Consider the following 27714-nt stretch of genomic DNA (forward strand, 5'->3'; position numbering starts at 1 on the left):
CACTTAACACAACAGGTGGTAACTGAACCAAAACTGAACTCTTTCACTTTCTGAAGCACTCTGCTTTCGTTACAGCTACAGTGATTATCCTTCACCCTGCTGCCAGGATCAACACTTATTCTCAACATTTTTCACCTTCCTAGAATTACATTCCTGATCTAGTGAGACTTGGAGCCTAGATCCATCCAGTAGCCTACACCTATTTCTAAGAACTCCCCATGTATTCAGTACATTCATGCCAAAATGGCCAATTTGTTCCAGAAAGATAAATAAGTCATGCGTGTTAAGCAGCAGTAAGGGACTTGGAAACTACTGATTTCTCTTTTGGCAGATGCTTGTGACGAGAACCTTTGCATTCAGTGCCAAGTGGCTCTCCCAGCTTATGCATTCAGTGCAATATTAGAGCCTCAAGATGTGTACAGCATACAGAAACTTTGCATTTACATTCAAACCACCACTGAATTTAGACTTGTTGAAAAATAAGGAGTTTAACCTGTGAAACAAAAGCCAGAAAACACTGGAAACTCTTAACTCAGTAATAGACACTCAGTACTATTCCTTGCCTTAACCAAAAGAAAACTTTCAAATTCCATCTCGCCTCCCATCTATCCCAGAGCTATCTCAGGTAGGGATAGACAAATTTATGACTGAGTAAAGTGCAGCTCCCCTTGCCCAGTTCTGGTATACTGCAAACTGCTTTCCAAATCAAGCTCTTCCCACTCCCAGAAGCTGCTGACAACACTTTTGGAATGTGTACGCAACTGGTTTGCAGTGGGATTGGGGAGAAAGAAAAAAGGAGTTGTTCTTCCAGCTAGGAATGACACTTTTGTATCATTAACTAAACAAAACCAGTAAATACAGAATTCAGAAAGTTTTACTTATTTTTAAAGTCTGATAGTACTCGGATGTCCTGGTGGATCCTTTGTCAAATCTGCTCATTTCTATATATTAAAAGTAGCAAGGTAGTCTGATTACTGTAACAGGTTGATTTCTCCAGTACTCATTTCAATTGCAGATGTACCCACAAGTAGAAGGAATCAGAAAACTTCTGATGTGCTTGCATCTTTAGGACTTCCATCAGTACATCTGAATGGCAGGGTAGAAATGCACAGATTCTTAACCGCAACAACCACAACTGTGCAGGCCATCAAAACAAATTTAGCAGCATAAATTCAATCTTTTGGATAAACCACCCTCCTCCAAAACCTTGTAAAAATACCAGTGCAACATAGAGCCATTTTACAAAACAATTGTCTTTATAGAAAGGTATTTTAGTGGTATACGCTGAGGTAAATGATAAAAGTACACCCAGAGGGCATTACCAGTGTTATGAAGAACTCCAGATGAAATATGGCCAAAACCCTGTTTTATAAAAGCTAATATTTACCTACCAGTTATGAATGTTTACCTACCAGTTATGATTGCTGGTAAGGTACTTATTGCTGTAATACTTCAAAATTACTTTTCAGGTTACAAATTGAAAAATATATGAAATTAGATTGGTATGAATGTTAGGTATTAGCTGTAACAAATTTTAAAAGGCATCGTACCAAGTTTTCTTAATTGTTTACTAGCCAATTTGATTGTAGCAGGTAAATAAAATACAGCATACATTTTACCTGACGCCATGCATCAAAATCACCATAAAAACTAAGTTTATCAAAGTCCAACTCCACAAGGAAAACATGAAAAAGTGCAAATTATGTACCCAGTATTTCTGTCACAGCTGTTTTTTCTTAATATGGCATGAAAAAGGTTTACAGCATATATTAAGAAACTTCTTACAAGTGTTCACCTCAATGCTTATATATACAACATTTTGCTCAAAGTGCTCACTATATTAAAAAAACTGATTGGATAAAAATATTTAAACAGTGCTTTCTGAACGTTCAGGGAAAATTCATGTAATACATCAGTCCCATTGGTTTTCCTCTTCACTCAGTGCAATGAGATGCAGAAGTCACATCAACTTCATGAAATCTTAGCTCGCCACAGTGCCAGAAAACCTCAGTTACAGTGGCATTCTTGGTGTCCCATTAGGAGTGGGTCTCTTATTTTTTTGCACATGACTTTGATGTTTTCGAGATCTTACTACTTTCATTCTTACTTCAAATACTTCTTGTATGGCTTTTCGAAAACAATGGAAATTGTAGTCTATTAATCCTACAGAGACAGAAATGTTTTCCATATTAATAAAAACATTTACACAAATGAAGTAATCACAAATTTGATTTTATTCTACATTTACTAAAATACCACATTCTTGCTCGAGGTCATAATCAGTGAATTCTCCAGGCAATTTTTTTCTGTGCTAAGCAGAAGTAAATTTAATAAATACTAGTAATTCAGTGAGCATCACAGTTTCTTGTTCTATCCTGTATTAACTGCACATATTGGTCTTAAGAAAACACAAAGAGAAGTACTTTGGCAGATAGGAAAGCTTTAACTTAAGAAAGAGCTTTGGAGAAACACTCAGGATACTACAATATAAATTAAACTCTTTCCCAAATTACGGTGTCATTTTGCAACTTTACCTCACAAAAGAACCATGATAAAAAAACATATCATCTACCAGTAAAAAAAAATTAGTATTTTTTTTATAATATATAAATTTGGAAACAGATACTCTGCAGCTATATTACCAAATAGCAGTACCAAAAATCACTTATACTTCATTTTACACCCTAACTGAAAACTAGCACAACAGTCATGTTGTTAGATTACATACATATATACTAGGCAGTTAAAATTACCATGTGAGTGGGCTGACTGTGATCCCACAGAAAAGCTGTAAAGCCATACTGGTAGTCAATCAGAAGACTTATTGGGTGCTATAAATTGTTTAATACTGCCATACAGTTTTAAAATTTTGGACAGGGTTAATTGCCATAAACTTTCCCAATGTTGTGGTTTCCATCTCAATTTCCTTAACAGGAGACGATGCAAATTTGAAATAGTTCATACCCAACATGTTATACTTTCTTTTTTTCCAGAAATTGCTTTCCTTCTCCCTTGAGTTCACACAGAGAACTCAGTTGAAGTTTCGAGATACTAAAATAAAACTGCATTAAAATACCAAACCATACTGCTCATGAATATTGACTTCAATACGAACTGTCCCAAATTATGCAGACACAACAGTTTGACACGAAGCCTAACAAGTATTTGCTCAAGATGGTGTCTTTTCTGAAACAGTCCTGTTAGTGTTACAGTAAAAATTTTTAGTGCTTACAGCAAAACCAACATGGGCAGCAGCTAACTTTCAAAGACAGTAACAGTGGTACAGATACGTGAGAGAAATTTGACCAGGTAAAGTTCTATAAAATAAAAGCTAAACAGCCTGCCAAACAGTTCAGCAGAGATGGCTTGAGTACTGCATTCACAAACACGACGACACTGACTGGTGAATTAGTACCACAAGAAATGGATCACAAGCCAAAATGATGGCTCATTTTTCCACTGTTCCTTTCCAGTCTTGGGACATTTGAAGCCCAGTAATTCAGTGAACACCACACCAACTAAGCAATGTGGTAATTAACTAAGCTTTCAGTGTTGACCTTGACTAGGATCAGGGCAGGATAAGAAATGTTAGGTACTTCAACTACAAAATGTAAATGCTGCCTAATCCCTAATATGCAGTTTTTTAAAAGCCTACTTTCAAAGACAAGAAAAGCGAGAACATATTTCTATCAGCTAGTTTCAATACTTATCCCTTGGTTATGGCACTCAAGCTGTTCCAAACTCATATGCTAGTGCCAATAGGTACAAAGCAACGCTAGCCAAGATAAATTGACACATTCTACTGTTGCAGATGGAAGCTTCATTGCAATGAATGTAAACTGTATGCTTTCTTATCAGAAAGCAGTCAAATGTATTTTTGATTTCATCTTAATGTCAGCACAATACTTCACGCCTTTAACCATATTATGTAAGCTCCATCAGGCTGTATTTGTAATATTTGTGATACAGCTAGAGAATGGATCAGCTAATGGCAATCAGAGTTATTCATTAGTTTGTTTGTACAAGGTAAAATAATGTAATATTAGAAAGAGGTAAATACCTTTTCTCTCAAAGCTTTCTTCTCTCACAAAGCAAACAAGAGCAAGGAATTTTGTTACTTCTTTTAAATAAAGGACAGTTGTATTGTTCAGTTTTATGATTGCCATTGATTCTTTGTCATACGGAGTTCCAGTGCCATCATCTTTAAGCCTGAAAGGCAATATTCAAACAAACAAACAAACAAGATAAGGCATCAGATGAGTTAAAAGTATTTCCAAGTATGTGCTTGTGAGATCTTCTTAAATGGGTAGTTATCACCAATCTCCCAGAATAATTAGCATTGATAATATTTTAAGGCAACAGGTTTCACAGATGTTCCAGGAACAGAGGACAATAAATTAATTCCAATATCATGCTTTTAGTTTGCAGATAAAAACATAGACAGGCAGGTTTCTATGACAAATGCTAAATGATTACACAAGAGACAGTGGCAGAATGAAACTGACTAGAATGCCTCCCTGTTGTATTATACAGATAATAATTTTGAACCACAGAACTGTATCTTTCTCTCCACACATACAAAAAAGGCTACAGAATCAGAATCCTTCATTGTAAAACTCTGTAAAACACAAGTTCTTGTACAGTTCAGAGATCAAATCTAAAATCTAAAAGATACAGCAGAACACACAACTGAATAAATTTTACAGAAGTATTCAATCTGTTGTTCTTTTGCTGTTCTAATAGTTATTGTACACCTGCACCAGGATTTTCCCCCATACCTTCTCGAAGATCTATAAAAAAATCTATAAAAACAGGTAAGAATTTCAGACTACTGAAGACTACCACATTTTCAGAAGCAGATGCTTAGCCTCCAATTCTATATACCTTAATGCACTAATACTTAATGCACCCCTGCCCTTCCCAGGAATAGCTAGCATTGCACTGGGCCAAGCCATTTGAAACACCAACATAACTTGCAAGGAAAGTTGATGGCGTCAAGCTGAGTAGTGCAGCTAACACAACAGAAGGGAGGGACACTGTCCAGGGGGACCTGGACATACTCAGTAAGTGAGCACATAAGAATCTAATGAGGTTTAACAAAGCCAAGTACAAGTGCTGCACTTGGGTCAAGAAAATCCCAGATAGGAATACAGACTGGGAGAAAAACTCATTGAGAGCAGCCCTGTGCAGAAGGACTTGGGGGTTTTGATGGACGAAAAGCTGGACATGAGCCAGCAGAGTGCTACTGCAGCCTGGAAGGCCAATAGTATCCTGGGCTGCATGAAATGAGGCCAGGGTGAGGGAGGGGAATTATCCCTCTCTACTCTGCCCCCATGAGGCCCCATCTATACTGAGTCTAAGCCTGCAGCCCCCAGAACAGGAAGGATGTGGAGCTGCTCCAGTGGGTCCAGAGGAGGGCCATGAAGATGACCAGAGGGCCAGAGAACCCTTCTTATTAAGAAAGGTTGAAGGCAAGAGGGTTTGGTGCTAGGAAGAATTTTTTTAGTCAGAGGGTGCTAAAGTGGTGGAATAGGTTGCCCAGAGGGGTTGTGGATGTCCCATCTCTGCAAGCATTCAAGGCCAGTTTGGATGGGATCCTGGGCAGCCTGATCCAGTGACTGACAATTCTGCCCATGGCAGGTGGGTTGGAACTTGATGATCTTTAAGGTCTGCTCCAACCTAAGCCATTCTGTGAGAGTTCTCCAATCACTAAAGGATAGGAAGCTGAAAAATACAAATTTTGTGCAGGGAAAAGAGGACAAGCAAAAAACTGATGGAAGAGTGAAGCAGCTCTTTAAGGCCCACAGAGGCGATTAGCTATTAAACGCAACTACATACAGCCTCACATTTAATTATTTATTTTAAATGAGAGACATCCTTCTGTTGAATTTGGCCCTAGGGAACAAAAAGATGGTTAATATTTCCTTTTTCTTTAGGGTGGCTACTTCCCACTCCTTCCCACAAAAAATAAATTACTCACATAGAAAGAGGAAGGTGCTCGCAAGAGAAGCCAGGCAAGGAACACTGTTGCTAGCAGGTGATCTGCACCTAACAGGCCCTTAATTTCCTCCTTCTCCATTACTCATTCTCATTATTTTTACATCTACATAATTCTTATTTTGAGGTCATTCAGATTCTAGGTACATGGCTTCATGAAAAAAAAAAGAAAAAAAATACTTACCCATATATACAAGAAATGTCAATCACAACATCTATCATATCACAGCAGAGCTCGTAAGTTTGCATATCCACTGGAGTGCTGTCCGTTGCAATATAGATCTTACTTACTACATCAAATAAAAATGCTTTCTCAATCCCAGAATTCTATTGAAGAAAGAAAGAAAAATGAAATGAAATGAAATGAAATGAAATGAAAGCCCTATGTTTGATTAGTACCAAGATTTTCTGTTTCCCTACTTGCCTACTGCACAAAATGTAAGATTAAGTAGGAGTTAATTTGCAGCCAAGCTCATTTTGAGCAATGACATATCTGTAGCAAGCTGTGATGACTACAGACCTTCTATATGCTTCTGTCGTTAATAGAAGTTAGGTTCCCAAATTTCCTCTCTAGAATAAATTACACTTGTTTTCAGTGTAAAACACAAGATAAAAAAAAATTCCAAGATCAAGCTTCTGGGGTGCTTTTTCTGATTGTAGAAATGGACATAAAAAGAAACTGTAATTTAAAGTTATTCTAACTGGATGTATAGGATGGTGAAAACAAAGAAAAAAAATTGACAAAGACAGTAGGAATCAGGAACTAATTCCTTAAGGAAACTGAGAAATCAGTAGCTGTTCTACTGCATAGTTCCTTAGAACATTTTTTATTCAGAATCACAGGAAAAAGATCAGTATTTTGATGGTGCCTTTTCAGTTTTCATATAGAATTTGTCGTTAAAGACATGTTTAAGGCTTGCTAATGTGACAGCATCTATGCTCCTGTCATCCTGCCAAGCTAATCCAGACTCTCTCAGTACTGAACATGTATTATATCTGCAACTCTCAGATGGTAGGCAGGAATGCTAGCTCAGTTTTGGCTTATACTCTTTGTGTAGATAAGGCAAACTGCCATAAGCCTCTGTCTTATAGAGTGGGAATAAAAAAACACCACGTGTACTGAAAACTGAAAACAGTAGCTTTGTGTGGTCATATCAAGAGTTTGCACCTGGGCAGCTGTCCCAGCATGAACACAAAAGACAACTTCCCAGTATAGCTGAAGATCAAGCTGACAAATATGCTTCGGAATCCAGACACACAGAACAGAAGGAATCTTCTCCCTTTAAACTGTATTTTTTCCATATATGGGTCTCCTTTTAGTAAGATTTGAGACTGTTGCTGTAACTGTTTCGTAACTGTCAAAAACACTCTGAAAACCCATACCAACTTATAATAGCTTCAGCTTTTGTAATTATAGAAGTTTTCTTCTTTCTTTTGCAAGTGAATAACACATAATCAGTGACTAACGTGACCCTCACACTTTCCAAATTCTCCATAATAAGCAGAAAGACTTCAACCTTAGGTATTAATTCTTCCACTGCTGGACATCCAAATAAGTTGGAAATATTCATTCACAGTGGTAACAGAGGTGAATTTCTTGCATTTAATCATGGAAAAAGAGTTCATGAGTGGCTCATTTCTTTAGGTCATTAATAGAAAAAAATATTCAAGAGAAAGTATACTCTCTGGATACCCTATGTACATGAGCTGAAGCACATGATGACAAAGAGACTCTCAGAGAACTGGGATTATGCAGTCCAAGGAAAAGAAGGCACACTGCTGTCTATAAACCCCCTCTGGAAGGATGTGCAGAAGACAGGTCCAAACTCTTCTCAGAACAAGTGTTGAAGGGCAAGAGGCAAAAGACAAACTGAAATTCTATCTTAAAAAAAACAAAAAGGAAAACACACACACAAAAAAATCCAAACAACAACAAACACCTTTTTTAGCATAAGAGTGGTCAAGCACTGGGAGCACGTTGTGGAGTTGGTATCTTTAGAGATACACAGAGCTGAACTGGACCCAGCCCTATGCAAACCTGCACACAGTAGCTTGTCTTTAGCAGGAGCTGACCTCTAAAGGTCCTGCTCAGCTCATTTGGCTCTATGAATCTACATTTTTTGAGAATTAACAAAACTGTATGTGTATTTCTTTTGGTTATTCTGTCCACATTTAATAGCTGTGCAACTATAATATTCAAACAATACATAAATTCTGACAGCACTTCACATACTTCTACAGATGTAGTCGAATAAGATTAATCACAATTTACCTGTAAATACCATCTGAATATATTCCTTAAAAAGAAAACTACTTTTAAACAAAAGAGATTGGAACTTGAGCCCTGCAGTGTCATTCTTGAAGAGTCGATTATAAAATTTTATATTACGTAAGAAGAAAATCAGTTGCATATATAAGTACCTTAAAATATTAAGATGTCAGTGACAATACTGTATCATTTAACAATGAGAAGTGATGTACCCATCTCAGAACTCTAGCAACTGCAGCCTGTCAACACTTGCAGTGGCAGTTTAAAAGGTTTTCATCTTGAAATGTCTGCCATGCCAGCTATTACACATGGTAGTAGGGTAAAACTTGGCATCTTAAATCATTGTTGCATTAACTTGAAACTGATACACTATGGTAGGATCTGCTGAGAAACTGGCAAGACTCCTTCTGTTTAACTTTGTATGGTGACAGAAACCTCTACAAAAGGGTAGGCTGGGCTGCCAGTGATAACCACTAAATTGCACCAGCAAGAGCTCTCTGATTTTATTTGCTGGAGTTTTTAGTATGCCTTAAATTACAAAATCAAAAGATTTGCCAGAATGTTTGTGAGGATATTTATCAACATAACAGTAAAAACAATAATTATGAAGCCATAAGAAGACAGGGAGCTTTGGGTAAAACTTACTATACAATAGAGGCATCATTAACACACAGATAGCAAAAATGACAGTGAGAAATCAACTGTTAGATTAGATAAACGGGCTTATCTTTCTCCTTCTTGAAAGTATGGAGACTAAGTCAGAAACTGGCCCTAAAAAGAAGTTTTTACACATTCCCACATCACACACCTTGACTACCTGGTAAGGCCGTAGGGATAAGAAAAACAGATATCCCTCTATAGGAAGCTGATGTTAGCCAAAATTCACATGAATTTTAAACACCAAACCATTCTTTAGTTATTTTGTTTTACAGGCAGTTGGACCAAAGAACATAGAAGCAGTATTATAATGATCAAATGCACAAGCTGTATGAGCTAACACACTGTGGGACTATAAAAGTTGGTTAAAAACCTGAGGTGAACTCAAGGGTGATCACAGATCTATTTTTGTAATCACCAGCTTTTGTGTTGGAAGTCTTTATGGCATAAATGAAAGCACATCCTCATGAATATTGCTTCAAACCCAAACTAGAACACCAACACACCCACATTCTGATAACCAACACACTGGCTTCCTGAAGTAAGGCATGAACAAAATCTATGTCAAGATTCCTAACCTGATTTGTTGTCACTGAGTTGCTAAAGAGGCGCCCACTAATTCTACACCAGAGAATGATGTTTAGTCTTCCTATGGTTGCAAGTAAGAGTCATTCTGAGCCTACTGTCTACAGATGAAAGATGCTCTTCTAAGCAGAAAGCAAGCTTTCTGAGCACACAGTAAAGCAGCTACATCTTGTTCTATGTCACTGACTGTTATGTTTTACTTGGAGCTAAGAAACAGGTTGAGACTCTTGGCCATAGGGGCAGAGGAAATAGCTTATCTCTCAGGAACACTTCTCTAAATTTCCCATTCATTTGAATGAGTTGTTCTGCCCGACCAGTCATATCTGATACTCTAGATGCTATGGGGCCTTCAGTCTGGGTGCCCCAGATGCACAAACAACTGTTGTCATTAAGGAAACAGCTCATGCTCGAGTCATGTAGTGGTTTGGTACAAACTTTTCAGCAACTCCAAACAGTGAGAAGACCTTATACAGAGATCAGACTCATGATATGAGTAACCAGGGCAGTTCTGGAATTACGAAGATTATCATTCAGCCAGCTTTCTCATTAATACTATATAGCATATTCAAAGTAATACCTAATTGCTTCAGAACTATAATCATCACCCTTTCATCATTACTTTTCTACCCCAAGTAGAATGAAGGGCTGGATGACAACTGGCATTCAGTACAGCCATTTTCTTGGAATGAGATCTTTGTCATAAACCATTCCATATGAATTGTTTGCCTAATAGTAAGAAAATAAATTTGGGAAAGACACTTCTTTAATCCTAGCTCTCCCTTTCAGCAAAACAGCCAACCACCCTCTCTCCCAATTTTCACACCCCACACTGAGAAACTGTGAAGTCTTATTTTATCCTACAGGCTGTTGAATGATATTAAATAATTTCATGACTTCAGAATCACAAAAAGGCAAGCCAAAATGCCTTGTTTGGAAACTAAAGTTTGACTAATGCTAATGCGAGGTACAAGAATGGGTACAGTTCCAGGAGCCGCTAGGATCTGAACTAATGCATCAAGAAAAGGGGGGGAAACTCTCCTTTCTCACAACTACTTAATGTGTTTCCCATTCCTCATTGTCACATGTCTCCGTTTCTAACCTTGGGCCACAAAAAGAGTATGTTGGTTTCCTTCATGAGCTGCTTTTGACTAAATGAAACAGGCAAAAGAACCGGACAGTCTTCTCCTGTATGACTATGTGTCAGAGTGACTCCATAAGGGAACAGGCAGGTGTAACAACCAGCATAAAGGAAGGGAACAGACCATACATCCAGGAGCAGTAAAACAAGCAATTACCTCCACAGCAACAGCAGGATGTTAGATATACAAAGTTCCCTAACTGGCCTTGGAAGTAACTGTGGAAGCTGTGAAAGCTGTGGTGGACTCTACCTCCAAAATGTTAAGACTACATTTTCATAAGAGAGATAAATCTCAATGCAAAATAGAATAAATTCTAGGTAGTACTACAGACAGTTCTCTTACATAAGGTCAGACCAGATGATGCTCCTTTAAGAATTTATCAACACAAATTTCAAGTACTACTTTAAAAACTGCATACAGCACAGACTTTTGTAACACTCAGATGAACTTTAAAGCAGGAAAGCAATGACTTTTTCTCTCAGAGAGTGGTCAGGCACTGGAATGGCTGCCCAGGGAGGTGGTGGAGATGCCGCCCCTGGCAGTGTTCAAGAGGTGTCTGGATGAGGAGCTATGAGATATGGTTTAATGCTTGTGGTAGCAGTAGTAGTGGGAGGATGGTTGGACTGGATGTTCCTGTAGGTCCTTTCCAACCTTGTGATTCTATGATTCTATGACTGCTAATGCACTTTACGTGCCATTTTCACTCATAAAATGCTGTACCTCAGCAGTTCAGCAATACTGTCAGACAAGGAAGGGAGGCCTAGCTTCATGTGAGTGCATTTCAACTATATTTTGATAATTCCTCTGAATGTTCACTTTGCTCACAATCTCTCAGAAGGCAGCGAATAGGATATTTCAGCGTGCGTGATGGTCATAGCTTCATCTATAGACAAAACATGTAGCAAGTACTTACTGAAATAAAGATGTTAAGCAGATTTTCCAGTGTTGGGAGCTGTGGAATCAGTTTCTGTACCACTTTGCTAAATGCTTCAAATATAGAATGATCATATATGCTTGTCAGATAAAAGCTGGAAAAAAAAATCACCAGATTTTTCTTTTAGTTACATACTGTGAACATGATGCACCTTTCATAACATGAGTGAAACAAAATATTGTCAAACAGCAAGTGCCTACAATTATGCAATTACCCCTTGTGATCAAAAGTCACATGTTATGACTGAAGCACAGGCCTTCATACGGAAACTAAATTCTCACAATTATACTTGCTACAGCAATGCATACCTCCATATAAAAAACAGACAACAACAAAACACCTAAACAATGCAAATGAGCACCTGATGTAGGACTTCATGATGTAATTCCCCTTCATAATGTAATCTTAGAAAACATTTTTCAAATTGCAGAAGAGGAACATTACTGAACATAGGTAGTGTGACTTAATTTTTTGAAAGCTGGACCCATTTTACAATGCACAATGCAGTCAGATTTTTAAGAGCTCTTAAGTGTTGACAGGTTCATAAAACAGTCTCTTTCTATACATCTATTTGTACTTGGCTATAAGCACTAAAAATAATATGGAAACTTGATGTCTCCCTAGTTTCTAGTCTATCGAAGTTCACTGTTTTTAACTGTTTGCTACAATCATTTGCTTTATCACCAGATACAAGACAGGTGCTCTCTCTTTGCCTTCCCAAGTTGCTCTGAGGAGGCTGCAATAATGAGAACTAGTGACTGGGAGATGACGGTGAGACAAGGAGCAGTTTCGAAGACAAAAGTGATGTGGATGGCATACGCATTCCACAGGTTGCCACTGCCCATACTTCTAATTTCAAGACAGAAACTGCAGCAAAAACTGTCAGGACTCTGACATATTTGTCATCCGTTTTTAAGCATTTCTGCTCCTTACCTTGCTTTTCAAGAGAGCACTCAGAAATAAGATACTGCATTTGACCTGAGCCAAACAAATTATCTGTGACTTTTTCCTTCATATGTCAAAATCTTTTTGCTTGCTACTTCAAGAGAACAGAAAATATTAACTTGTTAAATAAACAGCTTCTCTCCAACTTAAGATTTTTTGTACAGCAGCTTTTCCCACCTGAGATGAATTTTCTCCAATCCAGCATCTGCAAGGTCATCATTTGCCCTCTGGTGAATATCTCTTTGTGTTTCAATCTTGTGATCGTCAGATAAGCCATCCACTTTATGGATAAAGATTTCAAAGTTGATGTCTGGATTCACTTTATATGCTCTGGTCACAGTAAGATGCAGCCGAGCTAATGCTTCCATATAATCATCCTAATGAAGGAAAAATAAAAACTGCAGGAAAGATGTGCAAAATATCTAAAATATTACAGTGATTACTTTCAGATAATGCTACAGATTAACAATATCTTAGGTTCTTTATTTCTTATAATAGAAAACTGAGCTTGTACCCAGCATGTGCACTGACCTTAAGCTGTCAGCACTTGGGAGACTGAACAAGAACCTTGCGATGTTAAAGCAGTTAACTGTTTTAAACATCTTGCAAAGGGAGATTAAAAATAGCCAACCAGCTCTTCAAGTTTTAATGACTTCCTGTAAATGTGCTTTTGTAACCATAAGTTATTTATTTGCTTTGAAGAATCTATGTTTTCCACTTATATGTTGCTAAAAAAAAGATAAAGGTAGCTTAAATGCAACCCCATGCACACTTTTGTTTTTGTTGTTTTCTTTTTTTACCTGAGAGTCAATAACAAATATTAGTGCTCCAGTGCCTCTGAAAATCATCTCATAGTCAAATGTGGGGTCAAAGAAGTCAATCTGCCCAGGAAAATCCCATATCTGAAAGTTGACAAAGGAGCTGTTGGATACATCCTCTCTGCAGATTTTGTTTGTGCTTTCCAAGAAGAGGGTCTCATTTGGTGACATTTTGTGAAAGACAACTTTCTGAATGGAAGACTTCCCACTTCTTCTCAAACCCATGAGCAGGATTCGTGGCTTAACTTCAGTACTGAAGGGATCATTGAAATCCAAAACTGAATAAAATCATACAAGAAGAAGAGTAACATATTATAGCAACATAATTAATGAGTAACTGACAGATGACATGAATCTAACATTTATTTTCATGACATTCTGAGTTGGATTTATGCAAACATTACTGATTTTTAAACTGAGGGAACTGCAGACATTTCAGCCTGGATTCTTTGCCCCTGAGTGGACTAAGAAAAACTACTTTTCACCCATAGCAGAAGCTGCAGACAGCATGCTTAGTTTGTACATGAAAATTATTTTATCCCACAGCCATCCTAACATATGTAATTTTATTGTAACACAATAAAACATTCTAACTCAACTTTAAAAAAAGAGTATCCAGTAACAAATACCTCTGTCAACCAGCAGCTAGATCATGCTTCTGGAAGCAAGAAGTGAGCTTGTGTTAGTTACATTTGTGTGACATTGTAAAGCTACACAAAGGCTTCCTTCCTTCCTCTAAGCAAAGGAATCACACATCCCAAGAGCCATAGGAAGAGGACAACTCAGCAGGCACACATCTTCTCCTGTTGGGACTTAAAGCACAGAACTGAGCTCAAGAGAAGTCCATTTCTAAGGCCATTATGATTTCACCTGCTGTTAAATAATTTGTGTTACAGTCTATACAAAGTTGTTATCCAATAAATAAGATTACAGGATAACCCTTGCCTATCTGCAGAACAAAGACCTGAAAACACCATTATTCAGTTGTGTTACCTACTGTAATTTGAAACTCATGCAACTAAAAGTTAACATGTTTCAGGGATGATGCAGTTATATCAGCATAAAGGGACTTAGAGGAATAAACTATATTGATAAATTCATATGGATATGACTATATAGCCTTTCACACTGGAGATCACACCCGTTTCAGTTTCAGGAATGTCTAAGATAGCTACGCCAGTCTAAACTCTTACTAAAATGTAGTAGGTCTGTAACTTTGAAATGTCCCGTGATGCTGAGCTGAGCCTAGTGCTAAATATAGTGGAAAAAAGTTTTAAAATAATACTATGATATCCTGTTTGCAGGACCAAACATAAGCAACACAAAATGCCAACGCTCTATCTGCAGAATAAGGCTCTTGGCACACAGCAGTCAGGTTTAAAACGTAGACCAGACAACAAGCCAAGTACACAAGATGTCAGGCACGCCTTCTCCTACCTACTGCATAACAGACTGTCCAACCTAATTCAGGGCAGAGGGAAACTGCATTTCTTACTCATTTTCTGCTAAGGTGAATTTGGAATTGCACCACCTGCTGGCTCACCAGTACTTACGGCTCTCACCGTGAGTCCCTGGTACCACAGTGACTGACAGACCACTGATCTTTGAGATCCTGTGCATTTTGACAGGCCTTGGCAGTTATTTCCACGTACTGTGCTTTGTCCTGCCTCACCTACAGGACACTGCCAACCTGGAGCAGCACGCAGATAAAATCCTTCAAGCAAAATAGCAGCAAGCTGCTGGGGACCGTAAGGTGCTCATCCCCCTAATGCAACAATGGACAACAGCAGCTGATCCTCAGGCAGCAATAATTAGGAAGTAATTAACGGCAGTCGACACACTGCTCTACCCTTCCTGCCAACGTGAGCAATAATATCATTCTGTGACTGCATGAAATATGTGCCTAAGATACTTCAAACCAAGAAAGAGAGGAATAATAAGCCTCTGCTCTAAGACGATGTGACAGCATTCATTACGTTCTGCGGGGCACAGTCTTGTCAACAAAGCAAACCAAAGGAGTAAGATTTAACAGCTTCTTTCACTCCACTCTTCTTAATGCACAAATTCTCTACAGCTGCTAAAAATACAATGATTTATTAATGTTCATACATCCATACATCCTGCAATCTACATCTTGACTACCTGAAGGGAAAATAACTTAGTCAAAGCTTTACAAGAACTAGTTTGAATACATCATTTTCAAAATGCATACAAAAACCAGACTTTGGGTTGATGCTTTATTGCATGTTCCAAAGAATTATAAAAAAAAAAAAAACTCCACTTTGCTTGGTTCGTAACAGAACCTACCAAGTCTGGTTTGCTGTGGCTGTGTACTGTTTCCCTTTCCTCTCCCCACCACAGTAACACCAACTTCCCTGTATGTCTTATGACATACCCTCCAAAAAACTGATGTGACATGCTGTGGCTGATCTGGAGCTGACCACACGCCTCAACAGCACACAGGCGTGCACCAGGCAGCCAAGTGCTGCCGCAGCATGCATCCATCTGCTTGCCCGTCTCTGAGAACACTTTCACTGGAGCCTCTCCTCTCAGTGCTACCTTTCATCAAGCCTGCACAAACTCAATCATATTTGAGACTTCTTTCCTTCAAATTCTAGTGTAGGTGGTCAGTAGTTCCCAAAGTTCTGACAAGTAATGAGACAAGAAGACAGGGTAGCTACTTCTTTAAGAAACAGGCCAAAAAAATGCACAGGTACCTAAAAAAAATATTTAGAATAACTTGGAGTTTTAAATTGTTGCTATATTATGCTTTCCCATGTAGACACGTTTTTATGAACTGTAATACTTACTAGAAAGGAATCATATTAAAACCATATTAAAGATCAGAGTTGGAAGTGCAAACAGTTACTAGCAAGTAGAGCGAACGCTGTCTCTTCTACTAGTAGGAGTGCTACTTAGCTCTTGGAATTCTGCCAGTTCAAAGACAGGGAAATGCGAATTAATATCATCCAAACCTGACTAGATAGCAGAGCTGCTGTAGCACTTTCCTTGGAGAGGGAGTTAGAAGATTACCTTATATGTAGAGGAATTGGATGATACACTGCCTGCCCACATTCCTTTCCAGAGTACATGACAACTCCTTTAATTTGCCATAGCAATGTCAGTAGATGTATCCTCGCAACTTCCCAGATTGGGTTACTAAGCAAGAATATACTATGCATGAGAAACATTAAACTATTCTCTGTTCCATAATGGGAAAGATAATTTTCCATGTCATCAGATGAGACTCTTTTCCTACTTCATTCACTTTTGCATAGTCATAAAATGCCAGTTTCTAGCACATACCAACAGTTCTCCTTCACATTTCAACTCCACTAAGCAGCCACAAAGAACACTCTGGTTAGAAGCTAAAGCCTTTGAAGTATCCACAAATTAATTTTAACAAACCCCAAAGCCCTTTCACAACACAGAAGGACTCAATTCCTGACAAAATTTCTTTAACAGCAGGTAGTGCGCGTTTGTGGAGTGTTACTCGTGTGCACTGCAACACAAAGAAGAGCCCAGCTGTGAAGAGTTGGGAACTGCACATAGCTGGTCTGTTTCACCAGGACACAAACAGAATGAATAACGTACAGCCAGAATGTTTAAAATATTCATCGATAATTAACAGTTTTTGAAACCCATCCTAAATTCCACATCAGCTACAATTATTTTTCAGAAGCCTGGGTCTATCAGTGCTCCACAGCCACGTGTGAAGGGGATGCAATGTCGGAAGGTGCATGTTTAGATCCCATCAGCAAGAAGACCGCAGTTCTCAAATGTACAAAGCACAGAAGCTCATCTGCTCAAGCTACGCCAAACCGAAAGTTACATTTCTGTTCATTCTACTATGTTAACAATCTCTTCCAAGACCATTTTAACTAATAGAGCTAAGAACAATTATTTTTTTGGCTTACTAATGCAATTACGTCATTCTTTTCTTAAGCTTTTACCTCTTCTATAGAGGAGAACTACCAGTCCCATACTTTTCATGTAAGTACCCATAAGGCCATTCAACTCATGGCATTTTCAGTACTACTGGGACTGTGGTGTTTGCAGTTTTTAAGACAATAGCCTTATAAATATACACACTGCACATCTTCAATGCTGAAAGTGGCCTGAGCCTGAAAAGTTAACAGAAAAATCTTATGTGCAATCAAGTGAGCCATTCAGCTACTGTGGGTTTATGAACATTGCAGAAATGCCTGGTGGAAGGAAATTCTTGTGGGCAAAGACTCAGAACCAGAAGGCTTGGTTCTACTCTACCACAGGTGCAGCACTCTGCAAGGATCCGACTTCAAGCTACTTCTTCGGACACTCTGCAGGAAGTTTCTCTGCTTGTAAATACTTTTTAAATGCAAGTATCCAAACATTGAATAGGTGTTATGTAAACCAAGTGCTTCAAGGTATTTGAGTATGAGCCCATGCCTAAAGTCAAAAGATGAAGTGGAGAACAAACAGCAGTCATTTCAGCTCAGGTTGGAGTCAAGAAAACAGCAGAGGGTGAGAGATGACCAACACAGCATTTTGAAATATCCTGTGTGCCTACGTGCACAAATTATGCTTTTACTTTGAAGCCTGGCTTCTCCCTTCACTTTCAACAGCCACACGTGGAGGCTGAGATACTGTATTTCAGACTGCTTACTGTACAAAAGCAGGAAGAAATAGGGTAGAAACTGGGAAAAGGAAAGCCCCTTGCCCCGAGGCCAGTTTCAGACACACAAAGTCCAGATCAACCCCCTCTTTTCTCTCCAGAGACTTCAGAACCAAGCAGAAGAGCAGGGGGTATGGCTGGTACAATAAGCCTTTGTTAGCCCTGGAGTGGAGAGGTCTCTTCACTTGCCTGCTATTCAGGATGTCAAGGTTTGTTTTCATTAGGTACAATATTCTCATGATACTGTGAAGAAGCAATTGCCATTTTTTAGCAATTTAATAAAGCTCCCATTGAAAAATTTCCAAATAAATTCCTCTGAGAGCAGAAAATGGATTACTTCTCTGCAGAAGGTGCTGTCGGTTTAGTACTAAATAAATGCACTGAAATACATTCTCTCTACATCAAAATGAAGGCGATTCCTCAGCAGCTTCACGCAAGACATCAATTAGTTTCAGTTACATCTCTGGCATCCCAGCGTCCTCACAGCCCCACGCCCGAGCTTGGAGCTTCGACTGCCTCCAAACTGTGGGAGTCAGTCAGCCCCCACGGCAGCTCGCAGGACTGGGCTTTCTGAGGAAAGGCTAACCAGCACGTAGCCTTACAACACGCAGCCCTTTGTTCTGCAATTATTAGAAAGCAATTCTCATTTCACATGGACGTCCCCAGAGCCCTCCGAGCTCCCGAGCGAAGCAGCGTTCCCAAACCCACGCTCCGAACGAGAGCAACAGGCTCTGAGCCGGCGCGCCTCTCCCTGCGGAGCGGCGCTGCTCCCCTCGGGACGCCCGCATCCCCCGCACCCATCCCCGCCGACCAGCACCCGCGGGCCCCGGGCCGAGCCTGCAAACCCGACGACTGACACCGGCAGCTGCCTGCCAGCGCGGGGCCGCCGCTGCCTTTTATAGCCGACAGCACCCCTCCCCGGCACGGCCGGCTCGCATCTCGCCCAGACGGGGAAACGCGTGCGAGGGGACCATCCCCCTCCCCGCAGCGCTTTGTCTGCGTTTCTGCCCCCCCGCGCAGCCGGTCGCCGCCCGGCAGCCTTCGGTCAGCCCCCGGCAGCCCCCCCCGCTCCCGCTGACCCCGCCGCCCGCGCGGCTCCCGGCGCGGTTCCTCCCGGCCCCAGGGAGGCCTGCTCCCCCGCCCCACGCCCGCACCGGCCGCGGCTGGCAGCACTCACACGCCTCATCGCCGCCGCTCTCCGCGTCCCCGTCCGAGAAGGACTCGGCCCCGTCGGCGTAGCCCGCCAAGCCCACGATCTCCTCCTCCTCTTCCTCCTCCTCGTCCCCCTCCTCCTGGGGCAACTTCCTCGGCACCTGGCTCATGCCGGCCGCACTCCCCGCCGGGGCTGCGAGAGGCTGCGAGAGCCCCTCTGCCTGCCGGCGGCCTCGGGGGGAGCCCAGGTGCCGCGCCGCCGCCACACGGCCCCGCGCCGCCGCCGCCGCTCCCTTCCCCCGCTCGCCGCTGGGCGGAGAGCGCGGCGCCGCGACCCGCGTCACCTGACGCGCAGGCCGGGCCCCGCCGCTGCCGATACCGGCCCCGAGCTGAGCCCGGGCTCGGCGCCGCGAAGCCGGAGGCGGCGGTCTGAGGGCTGCCGCAGCGCGGGGTCCTGGAGCCGTCCGTGGGGACGGCGCGGCTTCTGGAAAGGGAGGGCCGCTGGGTGCGCGGGGCCGCGGTGGCTGTGGGGCGTCAGGCAGCCGCAGACAAAAATGATCATTTTTTTATTGCAGTTAGGCTTTCTATAGGGTTTGAAAGCTCTTTGCCAGGGCTCCCGGCGCTGCTTTTGCTTTCTCGAATTGCTTCAAGCGCTGACCCTCTGGCCATCATTCCGTGCAGCCCGACCAGAGAAAGTCACCTCTGGTAGCTGGGCTCCAGCAGTACGTGCTGTCTCTTTCTGTCCACTGACTGCCTCTTATCAAGAGGCCTTCGGGCTGCTCTAATCCACTTGAGATAATGGAGGAACAGCTTTTTCCAGAGGGGAAAGAGAGGAGGAATCCATCCTTTACATCCCCTGTAGTGACAGATCTATCAATATGCAGATTTCAAAAAATGCCTTTCCTTATTCTCAACTCATCCACCTGCTTGGAAGTTTTTTCTGTGAACAGCTTAACAGCTTACCGAAATGTGATGTGAAATATTTTAACATTAAGTCCATTACAAGGATTCAAGACTTAAATGTAGAGCAGGAACGTACACCAGTATTGTTTCTGTCTTGGAACAGCCCTTGGAGACACCAATCTGTTGAAAACCCCTGATAGAAACAGAAGGAAAGTTTCCGTGTTGGTAATAAAGGCCTGTCTGTCTTGCATGCCACAGATCACATCTGCACAGGAAGGGCAGCTGGTTTCAAAGCTGATCAGGGAAAGCAGGGCTTGCCCATGGCCTGGCTGACTGTATCAGATTTCTTTTACACAAAGGGCTGTGAAACAGCAGCAGTCACAGATAATAATTTGGAGATACTGAAATACCAAATGAAGGCGTGGAAGCTGAGGTAGGACAGCACTGATTACAGCACACTTCCCACAGTGCTGAAGCCAGTGACCATTTGTTTGACTACAGCTTCAGGTTTAGAGCCTTCTAAATGCCATGCTCAACTCCAGGTAGATTTCTTTGAGTGGAGCTTGAAGCATTTCTGCCAACCTCTCGGCAATATAATCAGTCCTGGGCTCTGTTTGAACTTCAGGACTTGTTTATCCTCTGTCCCTTTACCACCACGTTGCTCTATCCCCTCCACATTTCATCTTTTCTTTTTTTTTCTCTTTTTCTCCTTTTCCCCCTTTTCTCTTTCTTTTTAATCTCTTTTCTTCTTTCATCAGATCATTTAACTCCCAAGCCTGCTGCACACAATGAAGCACTGCCATGCCTGCACTCACAGACTGCTGGTAGGGGAAAGTGGACATGGGTCTAAGTCTTTGAATACACACTGTGTAAGATATTGCATGTGAGTGGACTGCTTCAGAGGGAGTTACATTTCACAGACACGACAAATATTTTCTGTTTCAGGCAAGCAAGGGAATTCCTCATGACATTCTCTTCCTGATAGAAAACAAAACTAGAAAAGAGAACACAAAGCTGACTCTCTGGATGAAAGAGGTTAACGACAACTGAGCACAGGTGTATTCTTGCTGACATTGCCATATTCAAGGGGCCCACCCACATCGAGGTTTGTGGGATCAGGACAGCGTCTCATCCTGCTTCTTTAAAGGGGAAAAACTCCCATCAGATGGCTTGTAGATCAATGCCAGGGAAACCTTTTTTTTTTTCCTGCAATGTGTTAATATCTTGTTTCTCAATTATAACCATCAAAGTTCTCCTGCAAGAATTTGCACATGTGGAACTTACTTAACACACAGCTTAACTGTTACTTGCACCAATACTTCTGTTCCCGTATCAGAATTTTACACAGTATCAACAAAGTTCCCACAGAGAAGGCCTAGACTGAATATGGGAATGAGGAACCAAAGCTGTAGCGTAAGCAATCACAGCCTACTTTTGTGCATTTCAGCAATTATATTCTGATTTCTGTAACACTGTCAGGCTTTGGACTAGCACAGTAATCCTGACCAAGCTATAGAGTCAGTGAATCTATAGAACATTGAGAAGCAAGAATTGGTGTGAATACTGGCACAGAATATGAATACCATCATAACTGTTTCATGAACAATGTATTAGACGGGGGCATTATGTTGGGATTGGTACAAACCATTCACAAGTATATATTCATTGCAAGTTTTAGTGCCTGTGATGCTTTGATGTTTGCTTCATTCAGGCCATCATCCTGAGAATGCCTCCTGGCAGAGGAAGAGGACTTTGCACCAAAATGCCCACAGTATCTCTGCATTAGGAACTGTGTTGCTCTGTTTTCTCTTTCTTTGGATCCTTCCTCTGTTATGCTACTTTGCCTACTCGCACCAACCCCTTTCTCCTGTTCTGTTCAAAGATGTTCCTGTCTAACTTACCTTCCTGCCAGTTTGTGAATTACTGATTTAGACACATGAATGCCCACACAGACATATGGCTGAGGTGCACCAAAGGGCCCTGCAGTGAAGAGAAGGCTGGGTGATGCGGTGCTCAGGTGCAGCAAGCTCTCCCCCGGGCTCTCAGACTTCAGCCCAGCCCTGGAAGCCTGCTGGCTGGAAGAGCACCTGGCTCATCTGCGTTCGGTACTCTAGCACGACTTGGGCTTCTCTGTCTCTACGACTACCTTGCAGAAGAGCCTGCATTCAGGGAGAGCACCTCAAGACCGCGTCGAGACTCTGGCTCCATACCAGCCCGCCCTTTCCCGGCCTCACGCTTCTCTCTCCGACCTGCCCGGCCCGCACCAGGTAGGGCTGCCGAGCGACTCGCCGCCCTCCACGTCTCTGCACTGGAACACCGCGAGGGCACCGCGGCGGCAGCGGCCCGGCAGCTCTGCGCGGCGACTCCCCGCTGACCGCTCCCCTCTCCTCGGCCGGGTCGGGCCGGCGGGGCGCCGCCGCTGGGTGTCGCCGTCGCAGCGGACACGGCTCGCCGGCACCACCTCCGAGGCGAGCGGGCGGGCGGGCTGGCGGCGGAGGTGGTGGGGCTCGTCCCGGGCGCGGACTGCAGCGCGGAGCCGAGTCCGGGAGCCACAGCCCGGCGGCACGGAGGTGAGGGGGCCGTGGGAAGAGCGCTCGTAGGGGCGTGAGCCCCGCGGAACGGGGGCCGATGTCCGCGTGATGAAAGCGTTGCGTACCGCGGCCCCCGGTAGGAGAAGGGGAAGCCCAGCTCGGGGAAAGGGGTGGGGTGCCGGAGCCCGCGTCGGGTTTGGTGTAAACCCGCTCTCCTCCCAACTTCTAAGGCAGCGGCTGATGAGAAATGGAAACCTGGCTCGAAGTCGTCCTTCCTGTTGTTGACATCACCTGAAAACTTCGACGGAGATTTCCACGGGAGCGCTGCGAGCTTGGGGCTGCTCTGTGAGTAGGGGCCGACTGCGGGTCCCGCTATCGCAAACCTCGATAAAGTGCAGCGTGCATCGTGCCCTGCCGTAAGGTGCGTGCTACAGCGGGAACATAGGAGCTCTCTACGCTTTTATTTTTGCACTTATTTGGGTTTATGTTTGGGGTTTCTAGAGTGTGCGTGATCCAAAGGGCACATTGATCGGCTGCTGAATACCTTTCATGCTTAAGGAGAGCACTGAGAGGTATCCGAGATGCCCCAGAGGCAGGTAGAGGGGTGGATTCCACACTCCCCCCCCCCCCCTTCTTGGAGTTATTGAATGGACTTAAAATGTCTTCCTCATGTTAAAGCAGGAACCCACTGGGAAGATCAGTCCTTCTCTGTTCAAAGATGCAAAATGTATCCAGGACTGAATGATTTTGTGGCACTGGCTAGGCATGGTCCAAATCCCATAGTAGGGTAGGTAGAATGCATGGCTTTATTCACAGGAGAATGTTATTTACCTAACTTGTTTGCTTTCGGTGTGATATGTCCAGGTGTGCAGGAAGTTTTTGTAACAACTTAATTGGAGCTCAAGCCTGCCAAAATGTTTTGTAATCATCATTCCCTGGTTACTTGGGTAACATGCTGTTTCTGGAGATGTACAATTGCATTTCCAATCATCAGTTACAGTGCAGATGGAATGGCATGGTGATGGTAACTCAGAATTTAGTAATAATTTCTGAGTAGAAAATATCAGTTACATCCACTGAATGTAGCAGCTATACTGTGGGCTAGCTGCATCATGTTTTAAACACCTGCCTTTAGATTTCAGTAGGAGCTTGAGGTCAGTGCAGCCCACATAGATACTGGGTGCTGCACGCCTGCTTCTGCCAGTGAGGCCCATTGCCCCTGGCAGGAGCGGATGGGAATCCTGTAACAGCAGCACTCACCTTAATTCTCACCCAGTAGTTTGTGTGAAAAGAAACTTCAATCAAATTAAAAGTGACTTTGTGACGGTACTCAGCTGGGATTGGTTTTTCCTTTCCTCTGCTTCTTGATATTCACCTACGCTGTGCTTTCAGTCTCACATTGGAGACGGGCTTTGAGCACTAGAAATAAAACAATCAGTAAAGGATCGGTAGAAGTAAAGTGACCGACCTCTTGATCATGCAGGATCTTTCCTGTAAGGTTTTTGTACAGTTTTTTTGGGAACAGAAATGGTGAGAGTGTTGATTTGATGTATGCTGATGTAGTGAACCTGCAGCACATGGCTTAGGATCATGCCCTGTCCGAGGTGGCATGTTCTGGAGTTCACACTGTTGATCTTATATTCTCTTGCACTTGATTAGATGAATGATATTTTAATTACTGAGGTACTTGTAGGGTATGGTAACAGTGATTAAGCACTGAGTTGTATTTCTCCATTTATCTTTACCTTCACCTTTGCTTGACTTTGCCAGTGAGTCATCTTGTCATGTAAGAAGAAACCTTCCTGCCCCTTACTCTCTATATTTGTGTAATAGGACCAACAATATTTATCTGTTTGGACAGATGACATAACAAAGAATGTTTGTAAAACACTTTTAGGTTCTTAAATTGCTTACATCATTTGACAGCAGTGTTTTATTTACTTCCATTAGCTTCAGGCTTGCAATTCCTCTTTTTCCTCAGCAGACAGGACTTATGATAAACATGCAGAGAACTCACAGTCATATCTTTTCTTAGTGATGCATCGGTCTAACATGTCAGCAGAGGAAGTACTTTATTTAAAACTACAAATGAAGTACCATATTTCACATGCAAGACAGACCTAGAAAGATATTTGTACGAGACATTAATAAATTGTAATTGCTTCAGGCAAAAAAAAAAAAAAAAAAAAAAAAAAAGAGGGGTGGGTGGGAAATAAGTCATTTTAGCTCCTTGTTGCTATTATTTTCCTTAGAAATCATTCTTCAACAGAGCAGCATGTTAGATAGAAAAGTTTTTAAGCAAAACTCAGATTATCATCTGGATTAGTGATTTACATGAGGTAAAGCAGAAATAAAATCTCGGTATCTCTGGCAGCTGCAGTTGCTCTTAGTATTTAATTCTTTAGAGGTCTCTCAGTTTACTCCAGAACATCTCAGATATTAGTGGTAATAGATTGAAGGGGTACTTGCTGAATTTTTTTGTTTTTACTAGAGTTAGTTAAAGGAGTTCAAAGACATAATGTTTCTAAGCACTGGCAGAGGCAAAAATCACTAATTGTGAAAAGCCCTCATCTGCACATTATAGAATGTTATGTTCTGATTGCAGTCATGGGTTATTTGCCAGAAGTGCATCACTTTGGAAAAATAAATTCAGCCACCAGTTTAATGATAAATATTTTTAAAGTAACTATGGTTTTAGTGTCTTGCTGAAAATTTAGTTGGGATGTTTTGTTGAAATTGAACCAAAGGCTTTTTTCATCCTAATGCTTCAATCAGAAAAAATACTTTAATTTCTGACTATTCTAATTCAAACAAATAATTATATATGAGCTAATTACTAAAGGCCTTACAGTAATGAAGTGATTTCTTAAAAATTCCTGTTTCAAGTTCAAATTTACTTATTACAAAAATTAAAATTCTAAGTATTATACAGTGCTAATTAAGTAAACTTTAAATATACATGAATTCCAATTACAGCTTTATTTTCTACACGTTGTAAACTAAGCTGTGCTTGACAGGTAGTAGGTAATAATGTGCTTTATGGTACAAGGTGTGATTATTTAGGAGCAATACAAGCAGAGATGAGTTTTGATTTAAATTGCAACTCGTAACATTTCATTGATTTTAATTCATTATTTTATAATCAGAGCTCTTCAAGCTCTGATCACGCTGTAGGACCTCTGTTTCTGACTCTTAAGTTCTCGCACTTAAGTTGTTTGTCTATTTTATCTGTATTTTTTGAGATAGATTGATGGAAAAGGGTTATTAAAATTGATGTTGTCATCCGTACTTATCCAACCATGAATTATGTGAGTATAGCTTGTAAATCACTGAATCACAGAATGGCCAGCGCTGGAAAGGACCTCAAGGATCATGAATCTCCAACCCCCCTGCCACATGCAGGGACACCAACCTCCACATTTAATACCAGACCAGGCTGCACAGGGCCCCATCCAACCTGGTCTTGAAGACCTCCAGGGATGAGGCATCCACAACCTCTCTGGGCAGCCTGTTCCAGCACCTCACCACTCTCTCTGTAAATAACTTCCCCTGGCATCCAACCTAAATCTCCCCTCCTTCAACTTCAAGCCATTTCCCCTTGTCCTGCAGTTATCAACCCTTTCAAAGAGTTGATTCCCCTCCTGTTTGTAGGCTCCCTTTAGGTATTGAAAGGTTGCAATGGGGTCACCCTGCAGCCTTCTTTTCTCCAGGCTGAACAAGCCCAGCTCCCTCAGCCTGTCTTCATAGGGGAGGTGCTCCAGTCCCCTGATCATGTTCATGGCCCTTCTCTGGACCCTCTCCAACAGAGAGGGTCAATAGATATTTCAGTGTAAAGATTAATTCTTTAACTGAGAGTAAATAAAAAAAAATCAGTTGTCCATGTAATTTTCTTATTAACACATGTGTAATGAGAGGAAGCCTTGCTGAATTACGTGTTATGACTTCTTTCTAATTTTTTTTCTTCTCCTCTAGTCCATATTTGTTTTATCATCCAAAAGAGTATTGGGCTGTGAAGGTAGGTGCTCAAAAATTAGGAAGAGTTGGAATAAATGTGTGAATTTCCTGGCTTATCTATTGCATAGCTTTCAAATGCATACATGTTGGCTGTTCTGAATATACTGCTTCTCTACAAGTTGTAGTCTGTATGACAGTGGTTTGTCTGTGCTCATGTTGGCGCTGATCTGGCCATACAGGTGTTTTCACATAACACCTGTTATTAGGTTTCTGTTTTTTAGTATTTAATAAATGAAACGTTAATGTTACTTTATTGATTGAAAAGAACCCTGAACGTTACTACTACTAGTTGAGCTGTGTGTTGAAAGAGGAAGCTGCCCTATAGAAGCAATGCTGTTGGGCTCAGTGGGTATGCATTGGGTGGTGTAGTTAATACTGCATGGCAGTGTGGATTCTTACATTATCTGGGTGCACTGCTATCCTTAGCAGTATACTCTTGATGCACTATCGTGGACATGATTGTACACTAGCTCGTATGATGGTACAAGGTTGTGGACAAGTTACGTTGATCCTCCACTACTTCACTTTGTTCCCATAGATCCTTGTCAGTGATCCCACCGTGTGTTGCATGAAATTCACAGAATCACAGAGTTGCAGGGGTTGGAAGAGACCTCAAGAGATTGTTGAGTCCAACCCCCTGCCAAATCAAGTACCCTACAATAAGGTTGCACAGGTAGGCATCAAGACAGTTCTTAGTATCTCCTTAGGAGGAGACTCCACAACCTCTCTAGGCAGCCTGTTCCAGTGCTCCATCACCCTTACTGTAAAGGTGTTCTTCTGCATGTTTGTATGGAACTTCCTGTGTTCAATTTTTAGGCCATTACTTCTTGTCCTATTGCTGTGCACCACCGAGAAGAGCCCAGCCTTGTCCATTTACCTCCCACCTCCCTTTAGATATTTATAAATATTAATCAGATTCCTCCTTAGTCTTCCCCAGGCTGAACAGACCCAGGTTATTCAGCCTTTCCTCATATCAAAGATGCTTCAGGCAAGTTCAGGGTCCTTGGAGTCAAAAGGAAGATTCTGAGAGCAGCAGTTAGTGTGGATGTTGCAGATGCTTGAGGGCAGAGGAAGTCACGGCTCTGGAGTAGGTGTGGGGTGACACACTGAGTGTTG

General features: G+C 41.8%; 2 protein-coding genes across 4 annotated transcripts in view; one reads left to right on the forward strand and one right to left on the reverse strand.

The window, feature by feature from the left end:
* Positions 1 to 294: 294 nt before the first annotated feature.
* Positions 295 to 27714, reverse strand: part of RRAGD (Ras related GTP binding D) — a 31205-nt gene continuing 3785 nt past the window's right edge. The window contains exons 2-9 of the mRNA XM_042826027.1: positions 22200 to 23012; positions 19176 to 19714; positions 13327 to 13622; positions 12704 to 12903; positions 11561 to 11675; positions 6182 to 6324; positions 4061 to 4209; positions 295 to 2163 (exon numbers count right to left, since the gene is read on the reverse strand). Coding sequence (XP_042681961.1) covers positions 2012 to 2163; positions 4061 to 4209; positions 6182 to 6324; positions 11561 to 11675; positions 12704 to 12903; positions 13327 to 13622; positions 19176 to 19714; positions 22200 to 23012 — 2407 coding nt within the window. The 3' untranslated portion in view covers positions 295 to 2011. The remainder of the gene's footprint in view (positions 2164 to 4060; positions 4210 to 6181; positions 6325 to 11560; positions 11676 to 12703; positions 12904 to 13326; positions 13623 to 19175; positions 19715 to 22199; positions 23013 to 27714) is intronic.
* ANKRD6 (ankyrin repeat domain 6) overlaps positions 22563 to 27714 on the forward strand; it is a 110528-nt gene continuing 105376 nt past the window's right edge. For 2 of the 3 annotated variants that reach the window (XM_042817080.1, XM_042817097.1), the window contains exons 1-2: positions 22563 to 22623; positions 22815 to 23005. The gene's annotated coding sequence lies outside the window, so the exon portion shown is untranslated. The remainder of the gene's footprint in view (positions 22624 to 22814; positions 23006 to 27714) is intronic. The other variant, XM_042817087.1, reaches the window with a different exon arrangement.

Source organism: Centrocercus urophasianus, unplaced genomic scaffold (assembly GCF_019232065.1).
Source record: "Centrocercus urophasianus isolate 14NV4802_14NV808 unplaced genomic scaffold, USGS_Curo_1.0 seq_10, whole genome shotgun sequence".
Lineage (NCBI taxonomy): Eukaryota > Metazoa > Chordata > Aves > Galliformes > Phasianidae > Centrocercus > Centrocercus urophasianus.